The sequence below is a fragment of the Cajanus cajan genome, chromosome 1, assembly GCF_000230855.2.
Source record: "Cajanus cajan strain Asha chromosome 1, NIPB_CcT2T_4, whole genome shotgun sequence".
Classification (NCBI taxonomy): domain Eukaryota; kingdom Viridiplantae; phylum Streptophyta; class Magnoliopsida; order Fabales; family Fabaceae; genus Cajanus; species Cajanus cajan.
Genome location: NC_138517.1, coordinates 84,182,424 through 84,208,155, shown reverse-complemented (window position 1 = coordinate 84,208,155; position 25,732 = coordinate 84,182,424). Strand labels below are relative to the sequence as shown.

General features: G+C 31.5%; 2 protein-coding genes and 1 non-coding gene across 3 annotated transcripts; 2 read left to right on the top strand and 1 right to left on the bottom strand.

The window, feature by feature from the left end:
• The first annotated feature begins 1,974 nt into the window (after positions 1-1,974).
• On the top strand, positions 1,975-2,047 carry TRNAF-GAA (transfer RNA phenylalanine (anticodon GAA)). The gene has a single exon. It is a non-coding gene; the product is annotated as a tRNA-Phe (tRNA).
• An 8,372-nt stretch (positions 2,048-10,419) lies between these two features.
• Positions 10,420-17,363, top strand: LOC109803484 (zinc finger CCCH domain-containing protein 58). The gene is made up of 7 exons (XM_020365088.3): positions 10,420-10,783; positions 10,869-11,014; positions 11,112-11,174; positions 11,279-11,398; positions 11,544-11,858; positions 11,948-12,268; positions 16,274-17,363. Exons 1-7 carry the CDS (start codon positions 10,714-10,716, stop codon positions 16,646-16,648), a joined length of 1,410 nt encoding a protein of 469 aa, XP_020220677.2. The 5' UTR covers positions 10,420-10,713; the 3' UTR covers positions 16,649-17,363.
• Positions 17,364-19,557: 2,194 nt separating this feature from the next.
• Positions 19,558-20,454, bottom strand: LOC109803859 (ethylene-responsive transcription factor ERF086). The gene has a single exon (XM_020365528.2). The coding sequence runs from the start codon at positions 20,452-20,454 to the stop codon at positions 19,558-19,560; it is 897 nt and encodes a 298-aa protein (XP_020221117.2).
• Positions 20,455-25,732: the final 5,278 nt, after the last annotated feature.

Here is a 25,732-nt window from a genome sequence, read left to right as displayed (position 1 = left end):
ATTTATTTTTTGTCTTTTTGAAAAATACTTTTAAAAAATACATTTATTTTTTGGAAAATGTTTTTCTATTAAAGGATATTTAGGAAATAAATAAAGAAACAAAAGGGTAAGGGTAGTCTATTATTAATTAATGGATGTATATTATTTAATAAAAGCTTTTAGATTATTTTAGTACCCAACCAAAATAAACTTAATTGGTTTAGGTCGGATTTGTGAATTTTTTTTTCAAGTAATCCAACCCAACCCAACTATGGAGTTGGGTCTTTAGAGTATTTTAGTACCTAACTAAATTAAACATAATCAGATTGGGTTTATGAACTTTTTTAAGCCATCTAACTCATCCTCGTATCGAGTTGAGTCAAATTAGGTCATGGAGTTAAATAATTAAAAAATAAATATATTTTGAAAATTGAAACAAATAAAATATAAAAAATAAAGATATGTAATTTAAAATTTAATACATAATTCAAAGTACAAACAACATTACAACAAGTAAAAATTAATTATATTACTAACATAATAAATTTTGAACCACATGACAAATATAATTAAATTATTCTTTTTGTTCTATACATTTTTCGATTTAATCAATCAACTTATTACTACAATATTTGATAACAAAAAATAGAATTAAAATACATGCATGAATGTATTATGTGTTTTTTTTTTCTTTTGTGTATTGTTTTATAATTTATTATAGATTTAGTTGATTCAGATTCATTGAATAGTAAACTCTTTGACTCGTTACTTAACTCAACTATAATTAGGTAATCTAAAAATTACTCAACTTAATATGATAACTCAACCCAATCCACAAAAGTATAATTGGGTTGGTTTCGGATAAGTCAAATTTGTAAATGAATTGTTATCCATTTATATTTTTAATTTCGAGTATGAGTCTTGTAAATTAAAATAACGTAATTGAAAAAGAATATCCCAAAAAAAAACCACTAATCAGATTTTTTAAAAGATTAATTATCTCTAAAATCAATAAATAGTTGATATCGGAAGTGGATAGAGAATTATGTTGTTGATATTACGCATCATTAGAAGAAGAAAAAAATGCGTATCTCATTTATGTTTAGTCTTATATAAAGAAGTGGAAGTGGACGAATCTCATGGAGCTCCCTCCTCTGCCTTCCCATGATTCTCTGATGATTTTTCTTCATTTTAATTTGCGTGCTGGCTTACATGCAGGATAACATTTTTTTTCTTTCTGGTGGATCAATTTATTATTGGGCTTTTATATTATCTTTTGCACATTCGGCCTAAAATAATTAACTTCATCTAGCTATTAGCAACAGATCGCTTGCAATTGTGACAGTTATGAGAAAGTTGAGAATGCTTTTGATAACAACCGTAAAAGATTAGGTTTACCACTTGTTTGCCTATAGTAGTAGCTACCATGGCATCATTCATATCTTCTATATATACACCCCTCATGATTACATTTTATTTACATGGAGCAATTTTCTGTTCCTTTAATCTTAATGAACTCCACTTTCTAATGTGCAGGACAAAAATAATAATTGAAGACATATAGGAGTTACTGGTACCTTGTACTATACACTTGATGCTAGGTACAATAAATAGTTTCTCTTATTGGCCTCATCAACATTTACATGGGTTTATATAAAAGCCATCCATTTAGAGAAACTTTAAAACGACAAGGTTTTGGACTACCCTTTCAACTGCCGAAGTTACTTTCATTGTATTGGTTTACACAACTTTACCTTTTCATAGAAAAATTGGAATGCATCAAGAAAAAGTGATACTTGGAAGTGTCAAATGTGTACATATTCCTCAATGGCAAAATCAGAAGGGTCGTTGCCACTTGACATATGTTGCTTGTTGGAAAGAGAAAATACACACAGGAATTTGACTAATATGCCATTCTCTTTTACATTTTGTTTTCTTTTTGTATGCAACTTTAGTTATTGACTTGTATCTACGTTTTGGAACCCTAAACATGTAGCGGGGATAGCTCAGTTGGGAGAGCGTCAGACTGAAGATCTGAAGGTCGCGTGTTCGATCCACGCTCACCGCATTTTTTGTCTCATATTTTAATTTTCAACACATACACATACATTGTTCTTACTTTTACTATCTAAATTCTAAACTATACTATAGGCAATGTAACATAAGTCTGAGAAGAAGAATAAACATGTTGTTATGATGGGGGACAAGGTTGCTTATTATATAATATGAAAATATTCTTGATACGTATTCAAAGAGGTTGAGGTTTTGTAGTTTCCATGAATTTATATTTAAGTTTTTCAATGTCTCCTTCAAGTTCACGTCTTTTGCAATTTTGACTTTCTTATTCCCAATCTTTCATCACTATATATATATAAATCCTCCACCATTTTAAATGACTTTTTAAATTTACGACCAATGTACCTTAATTGATCGATCGATACAACTTGAGTTTATAAATTTTTTAAAAAAAGTATAGAAAAACCTTAATTCAAGGACAATGAAACACATGAGTGAGGAAAACTTGAATGATGTAGCGAAGGCGTTCCAATAATTATGCAAACAGAAAAACAAGATAGCAGTGGATGTCTAGGAAAAGGGGAAGATTCGTAACCCATTCAATGGACAGATTTAGGCGTCAACGTGATCCTCTGAAAGCATCATATGCATTATGCATGAATGTTTAGTAACTGCGTGTTTGGTTCCGCGTCCAGAACACTTGAATCGCGTAAAAGACGTGAAAATAAGAAGTAAATATTACTTGTTTTTCTGTTAAATTGTTTGAAAACGTGGATCAATACACGAATCCAAACACACACTAAGTAGCAAGCTCAGTAGCTGTATCATCTTTGGTCAAACCCCACCTTTTATAGCCCATTACCCATGTGGACTTGTTTTATGTATTTCTAACATAAACTAAGTCTCCATCACAAAATCAATATATATATATCCCATTTCTTTTTTAAGCATAGGACTACTTAATTCAAAAGTTGACTTAATAATTAAGTATCATACACTCGCATGTTGTAGAAATAATCTATTTAAGAGAGAATCAAGTTTGATTTCTCCATCATTTCAAAAAAATGTCCAATTCATGACAATTATAATATTACAAACAATATTAATCTTTTAATTTATATATTGAAAGATATTCATGGATTAATAAAAATATCATAAATACTTTTTTTTTATAAATTTGATAATATTTAAGAGTTTTAAGTTCAAGTCTTCTCATTAAAAAAATGTAAGTGAGAAAAGATTTTATTAAAAACGATTGATTACATTTTTTAATAAAGATTAATTATCGATAAAATTAATTAATATTTCACATTCTAACTACTCATTAATAATAGAGTAATATATATATATATAATTGAGTTTTAGTTGAAAAAGAACTAGTAAAAGAATATATCACTAAATTTGAGAATCTAAGTTGTTTGAAAATGCACCGATACATGGGCATAGTATTATCTATGACATTTATTTTAAATCTGTGAAAATAATACTACTGTGAGAAGTCAAGCATACACATAATTATGCTAGGTTCACAAGGATTGGAGTGGTTAACAAATTAAGCCTCGACTCATGCATTTTAAGGTCCTTGTGATGCTCAATTTCAGGCGATCAATATCAAAGAATATTTACTGAATTACATGTTTCTGTGTGAAACTGGGTGAGAGAGGCGCAATTTAGCATTATTTCTAGCTTATACGCCTAACAAACTCAAAAATAAATAAATTAAATCACCGACATTTTTGTCACTGACGTGAGTGCGTTTGGATATCACAAAATTTGGGCACTGACATCAGGACCCACTTTCTACTTGCTCACCACTTCAGCCGGTTTCTCAACTCTAGTCAACGAGGCATATCCACCGGCACCACCCGGTCATTTTTCTGACAACACAGGATCCTCCCGTGGTCACCGTACTATTAAGTATTAATACTCCCCACAACAACACAATGAAAATGGTTCATTACAATAAAATAAATAAAAGTACGATATATCTTAAAAATTACAATGCATAAATATTATAATGTGTTATAAAATTAAATTAATAATATATATACTATAGAAACACTTTTTTTTTTTTCGATTTATATTTATATAGAAAGTGTTTAGAAAGCTGTTTAGTCAAATCTTGCAGTTGTACGGATGCGAATATCTTAACCGCTGTTTCATTTCTTGAATCAGATCTAGCCGTTGGAATTTTTAACTTTCTCTTTGTTAATTCTCACGCGCTACGGAAGGGCGTGTGGCCCACATGAACGAAAGCAGATCAGGAGTGAACGCGACGCGAAGATAGGAAATAGCGACTGCACATTTTTATTTTATTTATTTTATGTAAATTTTATTTTATTTTATTTTATCTTCTTTATTAATTTTAGTCTTCTTAGATTTTTTTAAATTGTCATTAAATAATACTATTGATGTGATGTATATTCAGTCACATTATAACATTTGTAATCTTAAAATAATTATTGACATGATATAATACATTATTATCACGTGGTGATCGAGATTACTTTTATAAATTTCAAATTTTGTAAACTTCAAAATTAATAAGTTTTTAAAAATAAAATTAATTAATTTTATAAAATATTGAATGATACTTTTATTTATTTTTAATTCAAATCATGGTTATTTTAGTCTTTCAAGTCTATTAAAGTTAGTCAAGACATTTTCTTTCAAAAATTAAGTATATTTGACCTTGTCACCTATTTTTATTTCACCTTAAACTTTATATTATTATTTTTTATTCGAAATTTTATATGTTAACCATAAATTTAGACTATGAAATATTTTTAAATGCCTAAAATCCATAAATTTAGTATATATATATAATTTGAATATTTTTTAACATGTAAAATTAGGATTTAATGAAGTTTTTTTTTTTAATTTGGGTAAATTTTATTATTTTAATTAATATGAGAAGAAAATACTATACACCGATAATGGAAAATAATTTACTTATAATAAGTTTGCTGACTTTTAATATTTTATAAATTATCTAAAAAATTATACCAATGATAATTTATAATTGATTGATAATAATAAAAAATTTCACACCACTAATATGTGACTATTAAACTCATAAGTTTTTAGTATATTTTTAAAATAATCTTATTTATTTATTTAACGACTCAACATGTGACTATATTATTTATAATTCAGTTTCAGCGCAGAAAAAAATAGCTATTATATAATTAGTCACCAAGTTTGTTTAACTTTATTTTTATATATATATTTTCTTGTGAAAATTTTAAATAAAATATAAAGTAAAATAAAGTTTACAAATTGCATTTAAACGCATGAAACCCGACTCTTGATCTAACCGTCCTAAACCTATTCTATTAAAAAATTATGTTATGTATATAGATCAATATTTTTTTATTAAATGAGTGAAAATATAATTATTTAAAAGTAATTTTTGATAAAATTATTACTCAAAGTAAACATTAAATTTTAATAATACGAATTAACATCTATTTAACTACCCCTTTTAAATTATAATTTTACTTCCCAATTAACAGCTCTTTTTATTTTTATTTTTATGAAAAGTTAGAATATTTGCTCTCTTTAATTCTACTCCTATATATAAAAAAATGATACTATACGAGAGTTTTTTTTTAAATTAATGAGAATTTTTATAGATTTTTATTTAATGAAAATAATTTAATATTATAAAAAATAATTTATAATTGAAGGATTGATACCGCTAAATAAAAAACTATTTTAATATTATAAAAATAATTAATATGCAAATAATTTAATTCTTTAAAATCATTCATGTATAATAAGTGATATTATAAAAACTATACATTTATCGAATAAAAAAATAGTTTTGAATAAAAACAAAACAGTTACATTTAATATCCTGACTTCTCTAAAGTTACTCACTTTAGAGTACGGATTAGATTTGTGCATGCATATTATGTTGATAACTTTCTTATGTTTGGTTTAAAACTCTCTTGGAAATCTTGTGACTTTAATAAATTTTTGTCTCAATCATTTTACAAAACTTATATTATCAAATAAAAATTATGTTCCCATCCATTCATTTTGTCGCTTCTAATTTACTTATGTTTTGTTTGAAGGATAGAAGGAATAAAAGAATACGAGAGAGGATAAGTAAAAAATAATTTGATAGAAAATAAAGTAAAGTAAAATAAAATTTACAATTATTTAAAAGAATGAAATTAAATGAGAAATATAGTAAAATTAGTATTTATAAATATAATTTTATTCATTCTTTATAATATAATTTGAATTTTTATTTTTTATATATTGTTTACAAAAATTTTCTTAACAAAAAAAAGCATAAAAATAATGAAACTCATATCTAATTTCTCACAATTTTTCTTAAATATCCTTTGCTAAATACATATTTTTTTTTCAAATCTAATTTAATTCAGTCTAATTCATTTAAATTACCCCATTAAATGCTTAATATTTGTTTCAATAAATTTAAATATCCGTTGATAGATGTGATTAATTATTTGAGTCTACGATTCTACTTTTTATTCATAAAAATCTTCAACCGTCTCACTTCAAAGGCAATTTTATTCAAAGGCAATTTTCTTTCTACTTTAAATCTTTGCGCCGCAAATCAGTGCAATCATAGTCCCATGTCCTCCCAACATATGGAAACAATAATATATGTCATTCATATAAAGGGGATCCGAACCATAATTTAGATCAATATAAAAATATAAGATTTTAAAATTTAATTAATTATTTATTTATTTTATAATTTTACCTTTTATTTTCCTATAATTATAAATATTTTATTTAAAATTTTTGTTGTCTATTTTTGTAACTATGTAAGTTTTTGATTAATCATTGTCTTTTAGCAATAATTGTTTATTATGGTATTTAGAGATGTAGTGTTGAAAGACTTTCGGAGTTACGAAATTCTTGAGAAAATTTTAAGTTTTATTAGAGGGTTTTTCTAGGCAAAAATCTTATTTAACATTTAAGATAGAAGTATATAAGATTTTTTTTTTAATAGTTACATAAATTTAATTTTTAGAGAACCTTAGAGGGATTCTAAAGAGACGAGTTTTGGAGATTCTAAATTTTCTTCATTCTTTCTAATCTCTTCGGGAGAACATTAGATCACCATTGGTGTGTGATTGTGAGCGGAAGGTCTTGGTTGAAGATCATCCTTGTCGAGTTGTGGTGTAGAGCTTCTCAAAGCTTGGAAGCTCGAAACTAATTCTTCCGCATTCCTTTCTCTTTTGCCCAAAGTCGAGGTAAGGGAAGGTAAAAATGATTTGTTGATGGATTATTGAGTTGCATGTAGTTTATTTACATTAGTGATGTGTTAAGGAGTTGAATTCTTAAATTGTATGAGAAAGTTGTTTAGTGGTGGTGTTTTGAAACATGCTTGAATTGAAAGTTAGGATTTGATTCAACTGTACGCTGCATGTTGTTTTTGAGGTTGAAAATGAGTTGTTCATGTTGCACATATATGGAATATTGCCTTGCATGTATGGATTTTGTTGAATTTCTGGTGGTGTGGGCAAATTCATGAGTCTAGATTGTGCAAAACTCACCATCATACCACCATGGTTCAATTAAGAGCACTCTGTCTTATTCACATTGGACACAAGATTAGTGGTGTCAGACATGAGGAGAAAGAATTATCTGGGTTGAATTAGTGTCGAACGTGGGTTGAATGACTTTGAGCGTGAAGTGAGAAAATTGACTATACTTGAATTGGCGTTGGGTGCTAAAGGAATGATGTTGGACGTGAAGAGAAAAAATCATCTCGAGTTGGCGTGAGGTTGAACATGAAATTTTGCCATGCTAGGCATGAGGTCCCAGGGATCCCCTACCTTAACCATGCTGGAAACGAGTTGAGTGGCATCGAACATGAGCGAGACAAAGCTCTTTGCCACAATGGCCTCAGGCACATGATGTTTAGCGCTGGGCTAAGTTGCCTTGAAAATTCTTATTATTTTTGTAATTAAATGGTAAACATAGATAGATTAAGTGTGTCTATTACAAGTTGCACGCGAATTGGTGATGATGTTTTTTATATATTAATCTAGGACGATATTAGATGATTGTATAGTTGAATGAGTGATATATGTTTTTTAAAATTATTATAAAAAATTGTCATGTATAACAATTTGAAATTAAATGATAATTTATGTGTTTTTTTTACATTATTTTATGTATTTTAATTAAATTCAATAAAAAAGATATACATATGCAAACATCTTATAAGGAAAATGTTGATCATATTGGACATTTTATAGAATTTCAAGGATGTTCGAGATCTAATTTTAATTTTACCTCTAAAAATGAATTTTTATTAGATTTTCAAAATTTAATGTTTTTTGTTAGATTAAAATAAAGTCTTATATATATATTTTTAATATTTATATGGTTATATTTATATTCAAAAATTATTTGCATGATAATCTTAAACAACTAAATTTATGTTTTTTTACTACTTAATGTTGAATTGTGAAATATAGTGACCTAGACCATTACACCTTTTCTTAATATGAGTGATAAATATTTTAATTTTTTGTAAATAAATTTCAGATTTAAGTATTACCACACACAAAGAAGAAAAACAATTGAAATAGTTTTACCAGCTTCTTCATCTATTGAACTCAAGTCAAATTACTTTTTGTTTTTTTTACACCAAGTCAAATTAGTTAAAGCCCAATATACTTTCATATGCCAAAGATTTTCCAAAAAAATATAAAAATAAATATCTCTTGTGGCTTCTTTTGCCACATGAGCGATCATTCTCGCTAAAGAAACATTAATTGTAGGAGAGAAATAAGTATTTACGAAATTGATTAAAAGGAATTGCAAAGGGTTAATCAGTGAAGTAAAATAAAAAAAAAACAATTTGCTTTTATGATAATTAGGATATATATAATTAGAGAGGACGTATAGGAACAATTATGCATTTCGGTCTAGTATATATTTTAACTCGTAAGCCATCATTGACCAAACATCGAGAAATTTTTTTAATATAAAGTTACTGAACTACATAATCATATGTCAACATAAATTAATTCTAAATGAAGATTTTCGAGTCATTCGATGAAGAAGAAGAAAATAAAATCGCTCCTAAAAATAAAATACATAGGGGAAAATATCTTGAATATTTATTTGAATGTAACAAAATAAATACGTCGGTCTTTTCATCTAACCTGCATCGTTGAATGATAGACTTCTAAACTTATTTCTAAGAAACTATAAATAGCACATTTGCCAATTAAGCTATATAAATAAAACGAAGAAAAAGTATTGTGTATGCATGGATAATTAAAAGATTAGAACTCAAAAAGTACCCCCAAAAATAAAATAGAAAACAACCCAAAAAGTGCCTTGGATAATTTATTTAAAAAATAAAGTGTTAGGTTCAAAAAGGATATGAAAAAACTATATTATAATTCTTCTCTAAATCATTAAGGGCACTCCTAAATCGAGAGGCAAAGGTACTTTATTGTCATGTTTATGATATTATGCTAATTAATCAGCCATATCTAAAACGTGTTTGAGAAGAGAAAATATTCTTTCAACAAAATGTAGGTTGCAAAAGTATCCACAGCCAACAGAGTACAGATGAGATGACCTTCGCTTTCAACATAAAGTGTATTTTCATTACACTATTAAGCAGAAGCTGAACCAAAAACACCAAAAAAAAAAAATAATAAAAAATGACAAATGTTAATAATCAGAAAAAAGTATTTACTTCTTTCCTTTTTAAAGAGAGACACACATATTTAAAAAAAAATAAAAACAAAGAAAAAGAAATACGCAAATATATTGAGTTATATGTTATGATTTGGAGTAAATAAGGTATGTATGTAGTTATTATAACGTAAAAAGTTTTTACACGGTAATTTAATCATAAATTGCAATGTATGATAAATACTATAAAAGTTAATTAAATTTGTAATGGATTATCTTGAAGCTTAAAGTTATTTTTGTGGAAGATATGGCAGTAGTGTAGGAGAAAGTGAGAAAATATGGTATAGTGGTGGTTACATAGTAAACTGGTGTGAGGTTTTACCCCTTTTAAGGAAGATCCTGCTTTTATGCCACGTGGGGCCAATAGCATCTATCTCATGCTCTTTTCTGCATATGTTGTCATCAGCGGTCAGCCATAGGCATAGCCCACAAACATGACTAATTAATTAATTAAATTAGCCTCTCTCTTGCTTACTTTTTTGCATTAAGTCTAATACGAAAGGACAAGTCTGTCATATCTCACATGCTCAAATTCAAGGTCATTTTAATCTTTTCCAAACCCTTTCTCTCTCTCTCATAAATAAAAAATGGCATTTATTTTTAATTTAGAGAATGATGGTAGTAATAAGGCGAATAAAAACAAAGAAAAAAGGGGGATTATATATTTGGTAATTTTTGTGGGATGTGTTGGCGGGTGCATATAAATAAAACCAACCAACAAACTCACAGACCAATAAAAGAAGCCCCTCGTAAGAGAGAGAGAGAGAGAGAGAGAGAGATCAAAAATCAGAACACGCTTTGAAACTGAAGGAAGAGAGAGTGAGTGAGTGTGTGTGCGAGTGAGAGAGAGAGAGAGAGAGAAGAAAACAGAGACATTTGTGAGTGCGAGTTAGAGAGAGAAACCCCCGAAAATCAGAAAAATCTAAGCCATTTTCTCTCTCTACTTTCCGTTTGATCGGAGGCGCTCATTGTGCGTGGAATCAGCTCCGTTCTCCGGTTCGGTTCGGTGCAATGGAGCAGTACGGGCGGTCGAGCGAAGGTTCGAGGTCTGATCCGTCGGCGGAATGGGCCGGGGCCGAAGGTATCCATCTATTCTCCGGTTCTTTGGTTTTGGGGGAATGTGGGGGGTTCTGAACCGGGTTCGATCTTGATTGTGAAAAATGCAGAGGGTATGTGGCAATTGGGATTGGGTGCTGCGGAGGAGTCGTATCCGCAACGCCCCGATGAGGCTGATTGCACTTACTATTTGAGGACCGGTTTCTGTGGCTTCGGTTCCCGCTGTCGCTTCAACCACCCTCGTGACCGTGCCGCGGTAATTCTCCTCTTGCGATCCTCTGCTTCTGCGTTTGCTATTTCCTCTGATCTTGCTCACTACCACCATTCCTTCATTTTCTTCGTCTTTTGCTTAGGTCGTTGGAGCTGAGAGAGCTGCAGGGGACTATCCCGAGCGAGTAGGCCAGCCTGTGTGCCAGGTCATTTTTCTGCTTCTGCCACTCTCATTCCTTGTTTTTCTGCACGATGGACTCTGTGTGTGTGTGTGTGTGTGTGACTATATCTGCTGATGCTTGAAATGCAGTATTATATGAGGACAAGGACGTGCAAGTTTGGTTCCTCTTGCAAGTACCATCATCCTCGGCAGGCTGGAGCTGCTGCTACACCTGTGTCACTAAATTATTATGGATATCCATTGCGACCGGTTTGTGTTACTTACTTTTCTATTTGCTGTACTATAAGATTAACTGTGTTTTCTGAATCTTCTCTTTTGTTTTCTGATCTTTTAAATATTTTGATTTTGATATGAATTTTAATGTTTCTGAATGATAACAATGTCAAATTAACAGGGTGAGAAAGAGTGTTCCTATTATGTGAAAACGGGGCAATGCAAGTTTGGCGCAACTTGTAAATTCCATCACCCAGTTCCTGCTGGTGTCCAGATTCCAGCACCGTCACCAGTTGCTCCCATTTCGCCTCTACCGGTACCGGTACCTTCACCGTTATATTCAACCATGCAGCCCCCACCCGGTCCTTCATCCCAGCAAATTGGTGTGCTGGTTGCAAGGCCTCCTATGCTGCCAGGCTCATTAGTCCAGAGCCTCTATGGACCCGTGGTAGTGTCCCCTGCCATGGTGCCATTTTCTGGCTGGGGTCCTTATCAAGTATGTCAAGTATTTGCATTTATTTTCAACTGCTCTGTCACATTATGCGTGCATTATTGTAGCTGTTAACTATTGAGCTCTTGGTGTAGGCTTCTGCAACAAGCCCTGTACTTCCGTCTGGTACTCCATCTAATGTTGGTTCAACGCAGCTTTATGGTATAACCCAGCTACCTTCATCAGCAGCTGCCTATCCTGGACCTTATCAACCTTCTGGTTCCTCTGTTGGTCCTTCAAGCAGTAGTCAGAAAGAGCAGGCATTTCCGGAAAGGTCTAATCAACCAGAATATCGGTATTACCCCAAAACAGGGGAAGTTAAATTTGGTCCATCGTATAGGTATCACCCTCCACCAGACACGAGTGCACCAAAAGCAAATGTGGTTCTTAGTTCTGCAGGTCTTCCTTTGCGCCCGGTAATGGTTGCCTCTCATCTTTTGTCGTGATGTGGCGCATCTTGTTGAGTTGTGAATTGCATATGCATGACCCATCTCCCCTCTTCCACATAGTAGGAAAAAGCTTTGCTGCTGTTGATCCATCTTCCCTCTCCCAATAGAATTTTGTAGTTTCCAGCGATCAAAATAGCTGTTTGAAAATTATAACCTAATTGACTTCTTATCGTTTTGTTTTCAATAGCTTTATGGAAGATTTGAAACTTGTTTACTGAAACTTGAGCTTAGTTTACAAATCGTCATTGAGAACGTTTCATAGTAGCAGCCACGAACCATTATTCCTTGTTCTTGTGCTTTGATTATTTTTAAGATACACTTTTCTGGGATGTTGAGCTTTTTTATCTTTATACTATCATGTGCATTCATGTTAGGTTATATCACAGCTGTACCATCAATAAAATTTAGATGAAAAATTGAAAGACCATTTGATGAAATGATATCATGAATGCCTAGTGAATTAGTGTTTTAATCATAAAGCTGGACTATATACGAACTCTTTCATTTTTAGTCTATTGGGGATTTTTCTAGAAAAAAATGAAGGCACGGAGGTAAAACTGTTGGTTTAATATTGTTACCTTGGACTTGATTGTACCTTTATGAGAGTGAATTCCCACTGTCATGCATTTCATTTTAGTCGGGGCATCCTTTTCCTTTTTAGGTGTATGTTACGTTAAATATTTTTGTCTGATCAGTATAACTGCACCCAGGGGTAAGTAAGTTCAGTCAGAAAGATCTTCAAAGTGTGGATATGTTCTCTGCCAGAGCAAGGAATACTGTGTATTATAAACAGTTAAAACTCATCATGACTCTTTTTACAGTTTGTAAGAAAATACTGAAATATCATAAAGTCTTGTGGTTGAGGTTAACATGTTCTGTTGTATTTGAGTAACTCTGATTAGTTTTTTTCTGCATAATTACCATCACATTAATGTATTGATCATAATAGGTTATTTTTAATTTGTGTACTTCTTAAGGCAATTTCCTGAGTCTTGCATGTTATAGTTAGATCTTCTACCAATAGTCCAATAATGAATTTTTGCTTTTCATGTTTATCCTTCTTTTGTCGGAATATATATCTTTCCCACATATATGAAACTTTTCACTTTTTTGGTATGTGGAAGTTTTATAATTCCTCTTTTAATAGCTTGCTTGTAGATTATAATTTATGAACTCCTGTATGTTATCATGCTATTGATTACTGGGTAATGATCTTATGATACCTATTGTGCTTGTTACAATGGTATTATGAAGATGTACTCTGCATTGTTTGTATGGCGTATGTCATTCATACATAGGGTGATAAGTTTATCAGAACATCACTAAATGACTAAGAATTTGTTCCAAATCTATGTGTCATATAAAATGCTGATCCCAAACTAGGGATGGCTTGGTACACACTTGAGTGAATGATAAGAACATAGGAAGAAGGTCAAGAATCAGAGCCCTGTAGCAGTCCAAGACCATATTTATCACTTAGAGATGTCATTTGATACTCGGAGATCTTATAAATGAATATAGCATACTCCTATTTAAGATTCATATGTCAACAATTAGTCCTGCATACAAGTTGTGTTCGTATTCAGAGATCTTCATTACCCACTGGGGGGGGGGGTGAGAGTGGACAGGTGTGTTAATGGCCGTGGGTGAAACTGGCACATGTTACTTAAAATACACATTTAAACATCGTTGCACATAGTCTTAAGAGTGGTTATCATGAATGGCAGGGACTAAAACTGAAGTCTGTGGAAGAATCAAATTAGGGATTAACCAGCCATTGTCTCCTTACATTTTCTCCAGTAGCCAACAGCAACAGGTTAGGAATCATATTCCTATATGTAGATCAGCTTGGCATATTAGTAAATTTCTTGATTGAAAGTTGATCTATTCACTTCTTTTGGCTTTAGGAAATGTGTCTAAGATTGTCTTGATTTTGATGATCGTTTTTATCCAAAATTCTTTTTTGCCTTTGATATAAATTGCTGCTCTTGTCATGGCTTATGCTCGGTACAAATGAGTTTTTAGGTTCTTCATAGACATGTTCAACTTAATAAAATCAAAACGTTTCGTTTCCTCTGTAATCTGTAAGATATGGAGTGTCAATACTTGATAACAGTCCTATAAGCATTGTGGACAAGATCTGGTAAAAGCTCTGGTTTAGATGTTCCAATTTCCCTTGCAGAGTAGTAGAGTCTAAGCTAATTTGGTGTTAGTTTGAACAGGTCTTTTCTTTTTGCTCATTGTTGTGTTTTTAGAGCTAGCCCTGATGCGGTATATAGTAAAATATGCTAAGGATCAGTGTTTCTCTTTTACCCTTTTTGTTTTGTTTCAACAATTGCAATAATCAATGTCAAGAATTGCTAGAATATCTTGAAAATATCCCATAAATATCATTATTGAATCAAACTACTTTTAGAATATCTTAGATGGTCTCTCTGAACTGGGGAAATGGTTTTCATCTTTCATAATATTTCATGATTTGTTTTCTTATTTAATTAGGATTATGAGTCTACCCAGTCTAATATTAGTATAAAAAGGGTCAGTGTTTTGTCTTCTATGTAACACCATTATACACAAGAAGATCTTATTCATAGTATATTTTGTTTTTCTTTTTCTCCTTCTCTACCTAAATCCCTGTAATTTGTACAAGAATCAGGTATCCCAAAAACTTGAGCTAAGATAATGTAAATGGTTTTAATCAATATTGAACACGCCACTTTGGGAAAAAGCCCTTTTATGGCCTTGGGAATGGGAATGGACAAAGGTTGTGCCACCAGACTTTTGTGGTAAATTTTTAATATAATAAAAGAGTTGGTAGCAAAGATCCAACTCTTCAGAACTTTGTTGAAGAGTCTTAGGTAAACATGTCAGCATCCATCCCCATATCAGCTGATATCCCATAGCAGCCAGCTGATATAAGCCTCTGGAAATTTGTATTAATACTTTCTACAAGTTATAGTTACCTAAAAACTAAGTCTTATCCCACTAGTTGAAGTTCACTACGAGGATCAGTCAACACTATTGGAGTATATCAAAAATAAAATTTTTCAGTAAAACCATTTAGTGTTGTTTCTTGTAATGGTTTTTCTGACAGTTACCTAATTTCCATGAAAGAAGTGTTTTAACAGTTTATGCAGTTTGTTTCATTATGTTTTGATATTTATTTTTTAGATTAACGTAATTTCATACTCTTTTCTTTATCTTCTAATTTTTAGTAGTCATTGGGTGCTTTTCAGCTTCTTTTCTTTATTCATTACACCTTAATTTATTTCACTTTATGCATCGTCTTCCCTGGCATCACTGTTTTTCTTATTTGATCTATATAATCTTATGATGTGTCTAACTTATTTTCCTTTATTAGACATAAGATTTTGGCTGTTTGAGCATTGCATATTCTTTATCTTGTTCATAGCCTGAGTGCTACTTGTGTTTAAGCAAGAATTTTTCATGCTATTTGGGTTTGTGAAGATTGCTTCTTGTCCCATCAATTGCATTTGCTTGAAATCTTTAACAGTGCTAGGAACACCTTGTGCTACATGTTTCTTTTGTTCAGCATAGGTGTTGTTGTGCTTCGTCATCTTTTTTTTTTCTCTCAATCTAAGTTCCATACTAGTTTGAGTTGTTCAAACTTTGTTTTCATTGGTAAATATTTGTTTCCTTCCTGTGATTTTTTATTAGGGCCGCTTCTAGTTTTCCATATTCTAGACATTAGGACTATGATAAACACGTCTTTAATGCTCTCCGCTGTTGTTGTTGCTGCGTGCCCGGCCCCAACCCCCTCCTTACACATTAATGTTTCACTTTTGACTTTGGTTCAAGGGAAGTATCTAAATATATTTTAATTTTGTCATTACATATTTTAAAAAGCTAGCGCTAGGCAATGATAAGTTTGACCATTCAATTGAATTATTTTTGAAAAATATTGTTTGACTGTCTTCTTAATCACCAATCTAATGTGTGTTTGATGACCAGGGGGCACCAGCTTGCACTCATTATGCACAACATGGAGCATGTAAGTTTGGTTCTGCATGCAAATTCGATCATCCTATGGGATCACCGAGTTATAGTCCATCTGCTTCTTCCATGGCTGACATGGCAGTTGCAGCCTATCATGTGGGTTCAACAATTAGTACCGTTGCTCCATCTTCATTGTCAGAGTTGCGGCCTGAACTTTCCTCAGGACCCAGCAAGGAGTCTGTTCCATCCAGAATGCTTTCATCAACGGGCATGTTGACTGGTGGACCTGTTTCTCAATCAAGCACTCAATCATCTTCTCAGAGTTCGGGTCCTTTAGCAGCACCTGTCACTACTGCCACAAGTAGCAATGTACCTCACACCTCAAGCTAAGCAATGTGAATGCATACCTCATCATTACTCTTTTTTTTTATTATCTCAATTCTTCCACTGGACATAATCATTCAAGGAGGTCCTCCAATAGGTTTTGTTTTCAGTTATCTCAGTTCCAGTTTCAGGTCTAGCACACTTCACACCAATTATCTGTGTTCATATAATCTTTTTTGTGGCCATCCCTTTGATCTTGAATAAACCATGGCCATCCTTGAGAATTTTAGCAAACCATACGACCACCTTGCTTTTGAATAACTCGTAAAGAATCTGCAAGCCCATTGTACACAAGCCCTTCCACATCTCCAATTTTGGAGGTTGGGCTGCTTATTTTGTGCTCCAATCTTTTTTGATACAAGAACATTCTGTCCAGACTTTCGTTGACCATGTGTTTATGTCTCTTCACCTGAACCCTTCTTAATACTTTTCTCAACTTGTATCTGGGGTTTAACGTGAAGAGAAGTCAGGAGACTACAATGAGGCTTCACATTGCTATCTTATATGGTTTTAGATACACGGTGTTGTGACAATGAAAATCTTGACTTGGTACTTAAATTTATTACAAAATACATATATGGAGAAGCAAATTTAAATTAACACATTTAAATGTGTAATAATCTCTTTTATCTTTTTTTTTTTAATCAGATTATACTTGATCAAGTTTCAATGCAAGATCGGGTGATTTTCCAAAGTTTTATTTATTTATTTTTTTCTTCTAGTCACCCCCTTCCCCGTTGATTGAATTTGAATTTTTTTTGTTGTAAAATGTTTATTGTACAGAGTACTGCTTTTATCCAAAGTGAAACGAAGGGTCCAATGAAAGTCGCTTTCAGGTCTAGTCCTTGTGTGTAATGCACAGGGCTAACAAAATCTATAGTGGGACATAAATAAATAAATATAAGATTTAATTATGTTTTTATTCATTAAAATTTGGTGTATATTTTTTTTCTTCAATTTTAGAATTTGTATTTTTAATTATCAAAACATTAAAATTATTATGTTCGTTTCTCAAATTAAATTTTGTTTTAGTTTCTTTTGTTTTAAATATTATTGTTTAACATTAATATCATAATTAATATTGATAAATTAAGAAAGAGTAAAAGAGATATTTTTTTTAATATTTTAAAGATTAATAAATCTTAAATTTGAGCTTAAAATTATAAAACATATTTAAGACTGAATAAAATAATTCCAAAGTTTTCTTCCCATGGATAATGCATGTAAAGAATATCTGCTTTTAGAGCCGCAACTTTTAGATCCCTTTATTTTATTTTTTTTCTTGAGGTACATTAAAGATTACACAAGAAATACTAATATTTTGTGGCTGAATTTTGTGCTTGAAGTACTCTAGATATTTTTTTCTTCTGTTTTTTTTAACGAGTTTGGTTTATTAGTTTGAAGTTTTTCATATAATTAATTTTGAAAGAACTATTTTATACTTGAAAATGATATTTTAAAATAATTTTATTAATTAATTTTGTTTGGACAGAATAAAGTAAAATCATTTTGAGATGTAATATAATAATGTTAAATAAAAATATGATAGAAATGTACAACAAGCATTAGAAACATGGCTGTGTGCCATGAAGGCATAACTATTTCTAATTTTTTCAAACCAAAGAGATAATTATGTAATTACAAATGTTGTTGTTTGTTTAAGCTAAAACTGAAACGATTTAATTTCGTGTGCTACCGTGCCAAAGATAAAGACAAGGCAGTTTTTAAAAATTTCTCATGGCTCAGAACTCTGGGAAAGAGAGAAGAAACGTCTAAGAGAGAGTAAAAAATAAAATAAATGACGTGTAATGTGATAAAAAAAAAAAATCACGTTTGATCATTAAAAAGGAAAAGCCAGTAATAAAATCTTCACTCACAATCAACACATTTTCGACTGTCGCAAATTTTTCTCAGATAAATAACAATCTAAAAGAAACGGATACTGAGACTGAGTTGTGACCTTTCAGAAAATAGCCTCACTTTCAGTGCTTCATGCTTCAATCGTTTATTATAGTGATAATATACGTGTATGATGCATATCTTAAACATATTTATCAATTATTTTTAACACTTAAAACCAGTACTTAGGCTTTCATCTTTTCTCTTTTAATAGATATTGGTGATAGCATGGGAAAGGTCTTGAACTAGTGCTTCCCTGTACAACTATTTGTCTTTCTTTTTCTTTTTTTAAATTATTCTCTTGCATCTTCCAAGTTTTTCTGAACTGAGGAATAATCCATGTCAAAAATATCCTCATAGATTTAACTAATCAACTAAAGTTTTGCATTGTTATGATTGGAGTATTGGCTTTTGCGTTTATGCTCCATTGAAGAAAAAAAAAATACACATTATATAATTAAATTACATTATGAATTACTAGAATCCATCTAATGATTAAAGGTTGAAATAATATGCATAAAATCATAAATCTTAACATGATAACGATTGTAAAATAAAAAAATTACATCACACATCACAAATTGATCTTAGAATAATAACTAATTAATAATGATGATAATAATTATAACAATAACAATAATAATGATATTAATAATGATAACTATAATAATGTGAGCATATTTTTCTTAATGTGAGAGAGAAAAGTGATAATCCAAATTACTAACCGCGTATCTGTTTTAGACGAGCTATATGCAGTAGCTTTTCCATTTTAGACGTGAATTTCATATTAGACGTGGTTAGTTGACGTATATCTAAACACATGCTAAGGATTTTTTTCAACAACATAAAACCAAAAAGAGCTCATCCCATGAGTGCAATGTAGTAATTACAATAGAAGAAGAATAGTTCTCCAAGACAGACGTACCGAGTGCATGCAATGCAAATACACAACACAACACAAGGACCAAGTCTAAGGCACCCCTTAATAAGAGGCACCTTATTACCTCAACCATAGCTCAGAAGAGTGAGTATCCCAAGTCCACATCTCCAAAGGGAGGAAGTGATGATGAAGAAGCATCAGCCTCAGCCTGAGTCATCACACTGAAGGGTTCCTCAACCCTTGATGGATTGCTAAACATAGCTGCTAGTTCATTGGAAGTACTACAACCCCATGGTCGTTGATTATCCCATGATAATCCTTCACTAGGGTAAGAAAAATCTGCAAAGTTAGATTCCACTGTTGTTTGCATGTTCAAGGCTTCTTGAGTGGTGTCAAAATGTGACTTAACCTGCATGGAGTTTGAGTTAACATGACTTGAAGCACTGGCATTGCTCTTCCTGAAGCAATTATCAGGAACTATGCATTCAAGATAGCCTGAGTTGGAGTCACTTGAGAAGAAGAAATTTTCATCCTGAGGTGGTGATCCATATGCACACATGTCAGAAGGGTTTTCAATATGGGAAGCTATAGTACCAAGCTGAGATAGGCCACTTTGAATGGTTGGATTTTGTGTGTTGTGAGTGCTTGTGAGAAACTGTGAAGGTGGCAAGAGAGGTTGAGAATCACCAACATTGTGGAAAGTGTTGGAATCTTTGGAGTATATGAAGTTGGTTCTTGCTTGGCATCCTTTCATGGACAGGGCAGCTCTGTCATAAGCAAGAGCTGCTTCTTGAGCAGTGTCAAATGTTCCAAGCCAATGTCTTTCTTTGGTTATAGGGTTTCTGATTTCAGCAGCATATCTACCCCAAGGACGCCTCCTTACTCCTAGAAACCTTCCAGGTTCTGCTTGCTTTCCACGCCCTCTTCTCTCACCACAAGGAGATGTGTTAAGTTTAAGAGGAGACAAACTCATTTGGCTTTGGTTGGACTCATATCCTTTGAGGGAAGTATTTGAGGTTTTAGAAGTGGACATGGTTTTGAAAATGGTAACAGAATGTGTTTGATGAGGGAAAAAATGTAATAGGGAAGTTAAATAGTGGCACCTCAAGGGAGCATAGGAGGAATATGAATGCAAAAGGGTGAAGTTGTGGGAAGCCTTTTAAAGACGGTGACTTCATCATGGAGAGAAGGAAAAGGAGATTTTGCATATGTCATTTTTATGTAAACCGTTTTCCCTTTTCACCTACCTATGAAATCTTGTTACTAGCTCAATATATGAATCTGTCCAAATTTCTGTCACATGTCAATTTTTTTAGTCACCTTTTTTTTCCCCTTCAACTAATTACATTTTGGAATTTATCATAAAATGTTGGTTTTCTCTTTTCCTGTGGTTTTGCACGGGACTGATGCTAGTTTCTTTTAAATCTCTGGCTCTCCATCACATCTACTTTATAATTAAACCGAATAGTGAAAATTAAAGATTCCCTTCAAATGGAGCTCTACAAACCGCACTTTGAGTACTTGTTTTTTATTTGCAACAGTGGCTTTCTTCATAGTTCCAATGAAATTTAAAATGTGTATGCTGTATCTTAGTAATAAGCATAACAGCCGATTTACCTTGGTAAGTTAAAAAACTGATCTATTACTTAGTTTTTGAACCGAGAGAACAATGTAAAACTTAGTGAGCCAATTATTGCATCTGGCCCATGCAAGGTATTGGGATTTGATGAGGATTGGCAAAAATTGGATCCTAATGAGTATCAGTTCATATGTAAAGGCCAAGCTAATCATCAAACTACCTGTAATTCTACCAGCTAAATTCTTTTTTGTTGATTAAGCCACCAATTTTGTCTTCAAAGTATTATCCTCTCTCTTTAAGTAGTCTATAAAATTATAAAACTATTTGATTCCTATTTGGAGGGCTACTTGCCATTATTTCCAATATTTCGAGGACTACTTACGTAGTTTTCCTTACTTTAAGGATCGCTAAGAAGAGTGTGAAATAGTTAAAGGATGAAATATTTTGTTCTTTTCAGTACATGAGACAATATTGAAAAACAAAGACACATACACCTTAGAAGAAAAAGGCTTGACCCTATAAACTATTATTGATATTTATTATATATGTGTAAAGAAATCTAGCATAAAATCTTTATCTATATTTTCAGTTAGATCCATTTCTGGAGGACGTATATATCACAGGAAAGGAAAACAAGTGCATTATTTGTCTGCATACTCCTAGAGAGTCTCTAAACTTTGAATTTGGGGCACGTTATCTTAGCATGATGTTCACCAGCTGCATGTAATATGCACATGTGAAACCTTTTATGCAAAATAATCAACCAATTACATTGAAAATCTCTTGTTTGCTCATAGTTTTCAAAGGGAGCAGTTAAAATTATCTCTGACCAGGATGAACATTGTTTAATAATTTGATATTTTATGTATTCCCTGTCTCGTGTCATTGAAACAATGACTCTCTAGAATACACAAATAGAAAAAGGTTGTCTTATGAAAGGCCCACTTGTTAAATTCTTAATTTTGTTTGTTACTTCACATTTCAATGGTAGAATTTTCAATTCTGGATTATGGTTTACATCCTAGGCAGAACTGATGGTAGTAGTTCACATGCCTCAATAATGGAGTTAAGTTAGCACGGGAAAGAGTGTCAAACAACCAAAATCACTCCATTATAAAAGATCAGGTTTTCTTGTATATATCTCTTTCATGCCAAAAACGTGTAGTTTCTGGCAGAGTTCAGTTTCATTTAATACTTTATTATCATGTTTATCTTTTGGATCTTTCAAGCACAAATTCAATTTTGCATTCTAGAATGTTCATCAACGGTTTTCTTATAATAAGTAGTAGTTTAATATAGTCTTTGACCGTGATTTCGACCGCATTGTAAGGGTTTTTGAGGTCTCTGTAATTGTTCACAATTTTTCATGACATCAAAGATGACAATAGATCGTGACACAATTTAAAACCTTAGTCATGTCTATATTTTGGATTAAGACAACAGCATGAATGTATTCTATCTTATAAAGTGAATTAGGAGTTTAACTCAATCTTACAAAATTAATGTGTAAGATGAAAGATTGTTCTTTATCTATATATACTATATTATGGCACTAATTGATGTGAGATCTCTAATACTCTGGAAAGTGTTTAAGTGCCAATGAGTAAATGTGAGAAAATGGCTAATGGCAGAAATAGATGATAAAACATTGCATACATGTTCCCTGCTGAGCAATTTTCAATAAAGTCTGATAATGAGAGACATGAGTACTGATCTCTAAAAGCCAATAGAAAAAATGGGGTAGTCAAAAAGGGCAACGAAAAGCTTAAACGAAGCATGCAAATTGAAGTTGACTAAACCGCCCCACAAGACAAAAGCTATAGTGGGCCATGATTTCATTGATTCACAGTTCTTGTAGTAGTATAATTTTACTCTCTTTAATTAAGCCTGCAAAATCATTCTATATGGCATTGGAAATAGCATGCCACTAATCATATCAAAAGGGTCAAGCCGTTTTGTTGTTTTTAGCAGTGCCACATAATGCTTTGTCATGTTGCCTCAATCAAACTTTGATAAATTTTGTAAACAATGCAAGTGAAAAAAAGTACTCTATTCAAACATGAGACCAAAATGAAAGAGATCACAAACGGCTCAATTACAGTTGTTTGATTAAGAAATCATTTGGGATTTGACTTTAAGACTCTTGACTCTTCCACTAAAGATTTCAAGCAGCCGAAAGATACAATATTTTACCTCCATTTGGGCCCCCATGTTGAAGGGTATGATATTAGTATTAATGCTCTTACTGTACCAAAAAACATGAACATTCATAAATTGAAAAATTAAGAAAAAGCCAGGAGTTTCTTCTAGCCACAGAACTTTTGTTGTTTGCTAATTCCATGAACATGAAGAGAAAAACTAGTCAAATTATGAATGACAGAATATATACCTATACATAAAGACACACACATATAAGGTGTTTGTATATTTTTATGAGAGGCACTAATTTTAAACATACATCCATAAATCAATAGTCAAGATGACTCTCTTTCTTTTCTCAATATGCATAATATGAATGGATTCTTATGTAAAGTCTTGGAACTTACCATTTAGCAGGAAGAAAGTTTAGTCAGGGCACATCTCAAAAGATGAGTTTTAGTTGGGTTGGCAGAGGAGTACATTTTTTATAAGCTACTTTACATATCCCTAAAATAAATTGTTTTTTTTTTTCTGTAGTAAAAGTAAACACAAAAGTTAGCTTTCTGCCTCTATTTTTGTCATTACTTTTTTCGTTTATTTTATTGTATTTTAAAGTGTTTTGGAATTACAAAATTTTCCTTGTTTTATATAATTCAATTGTTACCTCACTTACTTAGGTTATTATTATTTTTTATTTTATTGTATTTTAATATCATAATCAAAGTGACACATGTTAAATAACAAAATACTTTTTAAAATACGTTGTTAAAAGTTTGATTTCTGATATATAAAGAAGACTTTATTGAAAGAGTAATAATCACTTCAGTAATTTGTGTTTTAAAAAAATTAATTTCTAATTGTTAATTACAAAATATCTTTGATGTAAAAAGTGTTTTTTTTTTCAAAAATATGAAAATACTTGTGAATCTCTTCTTTCTTTCTTCTATTTTTTTTGTGTGTGTGTTTTTACCATGTAAACTTTTATGGTTAGAAGAGAATTTTGCACATTCTCCAAAACTGGCTCATAATTTTTTCTCATTGTTAAAGGTCATCCGGCATTTAAGGGTAAAGATAAGTACGTTTACTTGGACTTTGACGAAAGATAGACTAAAGAGTTCAAGTGACAAATGTTTTAGCAAGCAACTTTTGGTTCAAACTTGTCTCATGTTTGCTTTAGCACCTTCATCTTCAGCTCCTATTCTGTTCATATACACACTTGTGTCCTCCCACTTTGCAACCAAAGTTCACGACACAATCTGCTCTTTCTGCTTTTTAAACTCTTGCTTTATTAACTTAATTATGTGCCGCGGTGTCTTGTTCCTTGTTCGTGAATCGTGACCACCACAAAATACGTTGAAATGACATCATATTAAATATGCATCTCAGTGATGCTAAGGAATTTAAATGCAAGTAAGAAATAGCATAGAGAAGGTAATGATGACTAGTTAGAACCCTTCCCAATCTCTTGAGAAATAATTTATTTAATTTTAATTGGAGGGTCTGTGAATAAGAGTTTTCACCATATTACGACGGGTTATATTTATTTCTTACTGGATTTACAAAAATATCTTTGATGTAAAAAAAAGTTATTTTTTTCTAAAATATTTTTACTTATTTTCATGTAAACGAAGTTATTAACCTTTTAGTTGTGGTAACTAAACTATAAACGAGAAGCTAAAAACATTTTTTTCATTTCTAATTTTCAATGCCATCCACAATTAATTTTTAAATGCCTTATTATAAATTTTACGACTTTGAAAGACAAAATGATGTTTTAAACACTTTTGCAATAAATTTTGAAAATTCACTATATCTGTACTTCATCTTTTAAAATCCCACCCATCGTGCATATTTTAAGGTAATTGTCAAAATAATATGATTTATGTATGTATCTAGAGATGAGAATATAAATTACCCGTTAGTTTGAACCAAGGCAGCGGTAGAAAGCGACCACACTTCTACAGGAAACAACAAAAGTCCTTCCAAGGCAGTTGTCAATAATGTGTTCAATTCTAAACCTTAAACCCTAAAGATTAGTCTCAGACTTACCGTAGATTAGCCAATTACTATGCAGACACCCCTGTTCAAATAACAGCAGTATGTATTATTGTTTTAAGAGATTAAAAAAACAAATAAAACCATTATTCTGGCAATAAAAATTGTTATTTATCTAAATTAAAAAAAAAACTAATCAATAAGCAGCTTAGTATAATTAACTGAGGAAAATTTAAATTATGCCTCAATTATTTTCATCAGATTTCAATTTAAATATCTACAAACAAATGAATTAAGATATATAAAATGATGAGATAAAGTTCTATAATAGATTAGGAAGACATAGTTGATGCACACATGACCACCACCTTTCATAACTCTAACTTCTACCTCTGATCAATCTTTCCAATTCCAAATTATCCCACATGAGGAATGTACGAATTTTTATATGTGCCACGTATCACTTCCTTAGTTATTACACTGCCAATCCCAGTTTGGAAGTTCAGGTAACAATAACATATGCTAATTATACAAATATAGTTCCGCCTCAACAGTAGCTCTTCGGATAAAACATAGAAAAAATCAACAAGAGACGGTG

Coding starts and splice junctions, on each gene's coding strand:
- LOC109803859 (XM_020365528.2), bottom strand. CDS start 20,454: ATGTCCACTTCTAAAACCTCAAATACTTCCCTCAAAGGATATGAGTCC.
- LOC109803484 (XM_020365088.3), top strand. CDS start 10,714: ATGGAGCAGTACGGGCGGTCGAGCGAAGGTTCGAGGTCTGATCCGTCG. Junction 11,015..11,111: donor ACCCTCGTGACCGTGCCGCG/GTAATTCTCCTC, acceptor TCTTTTGCTTAG/GTCGTTGGAGCTGAGAGAGC. Junction 11,175..11,278: donor TAGGCCAGCCTGTGTGCCAG/GTCATTTTTCTG, acceptor CTTGAAATGCAG/TATTATATGAGGACAAGGAC.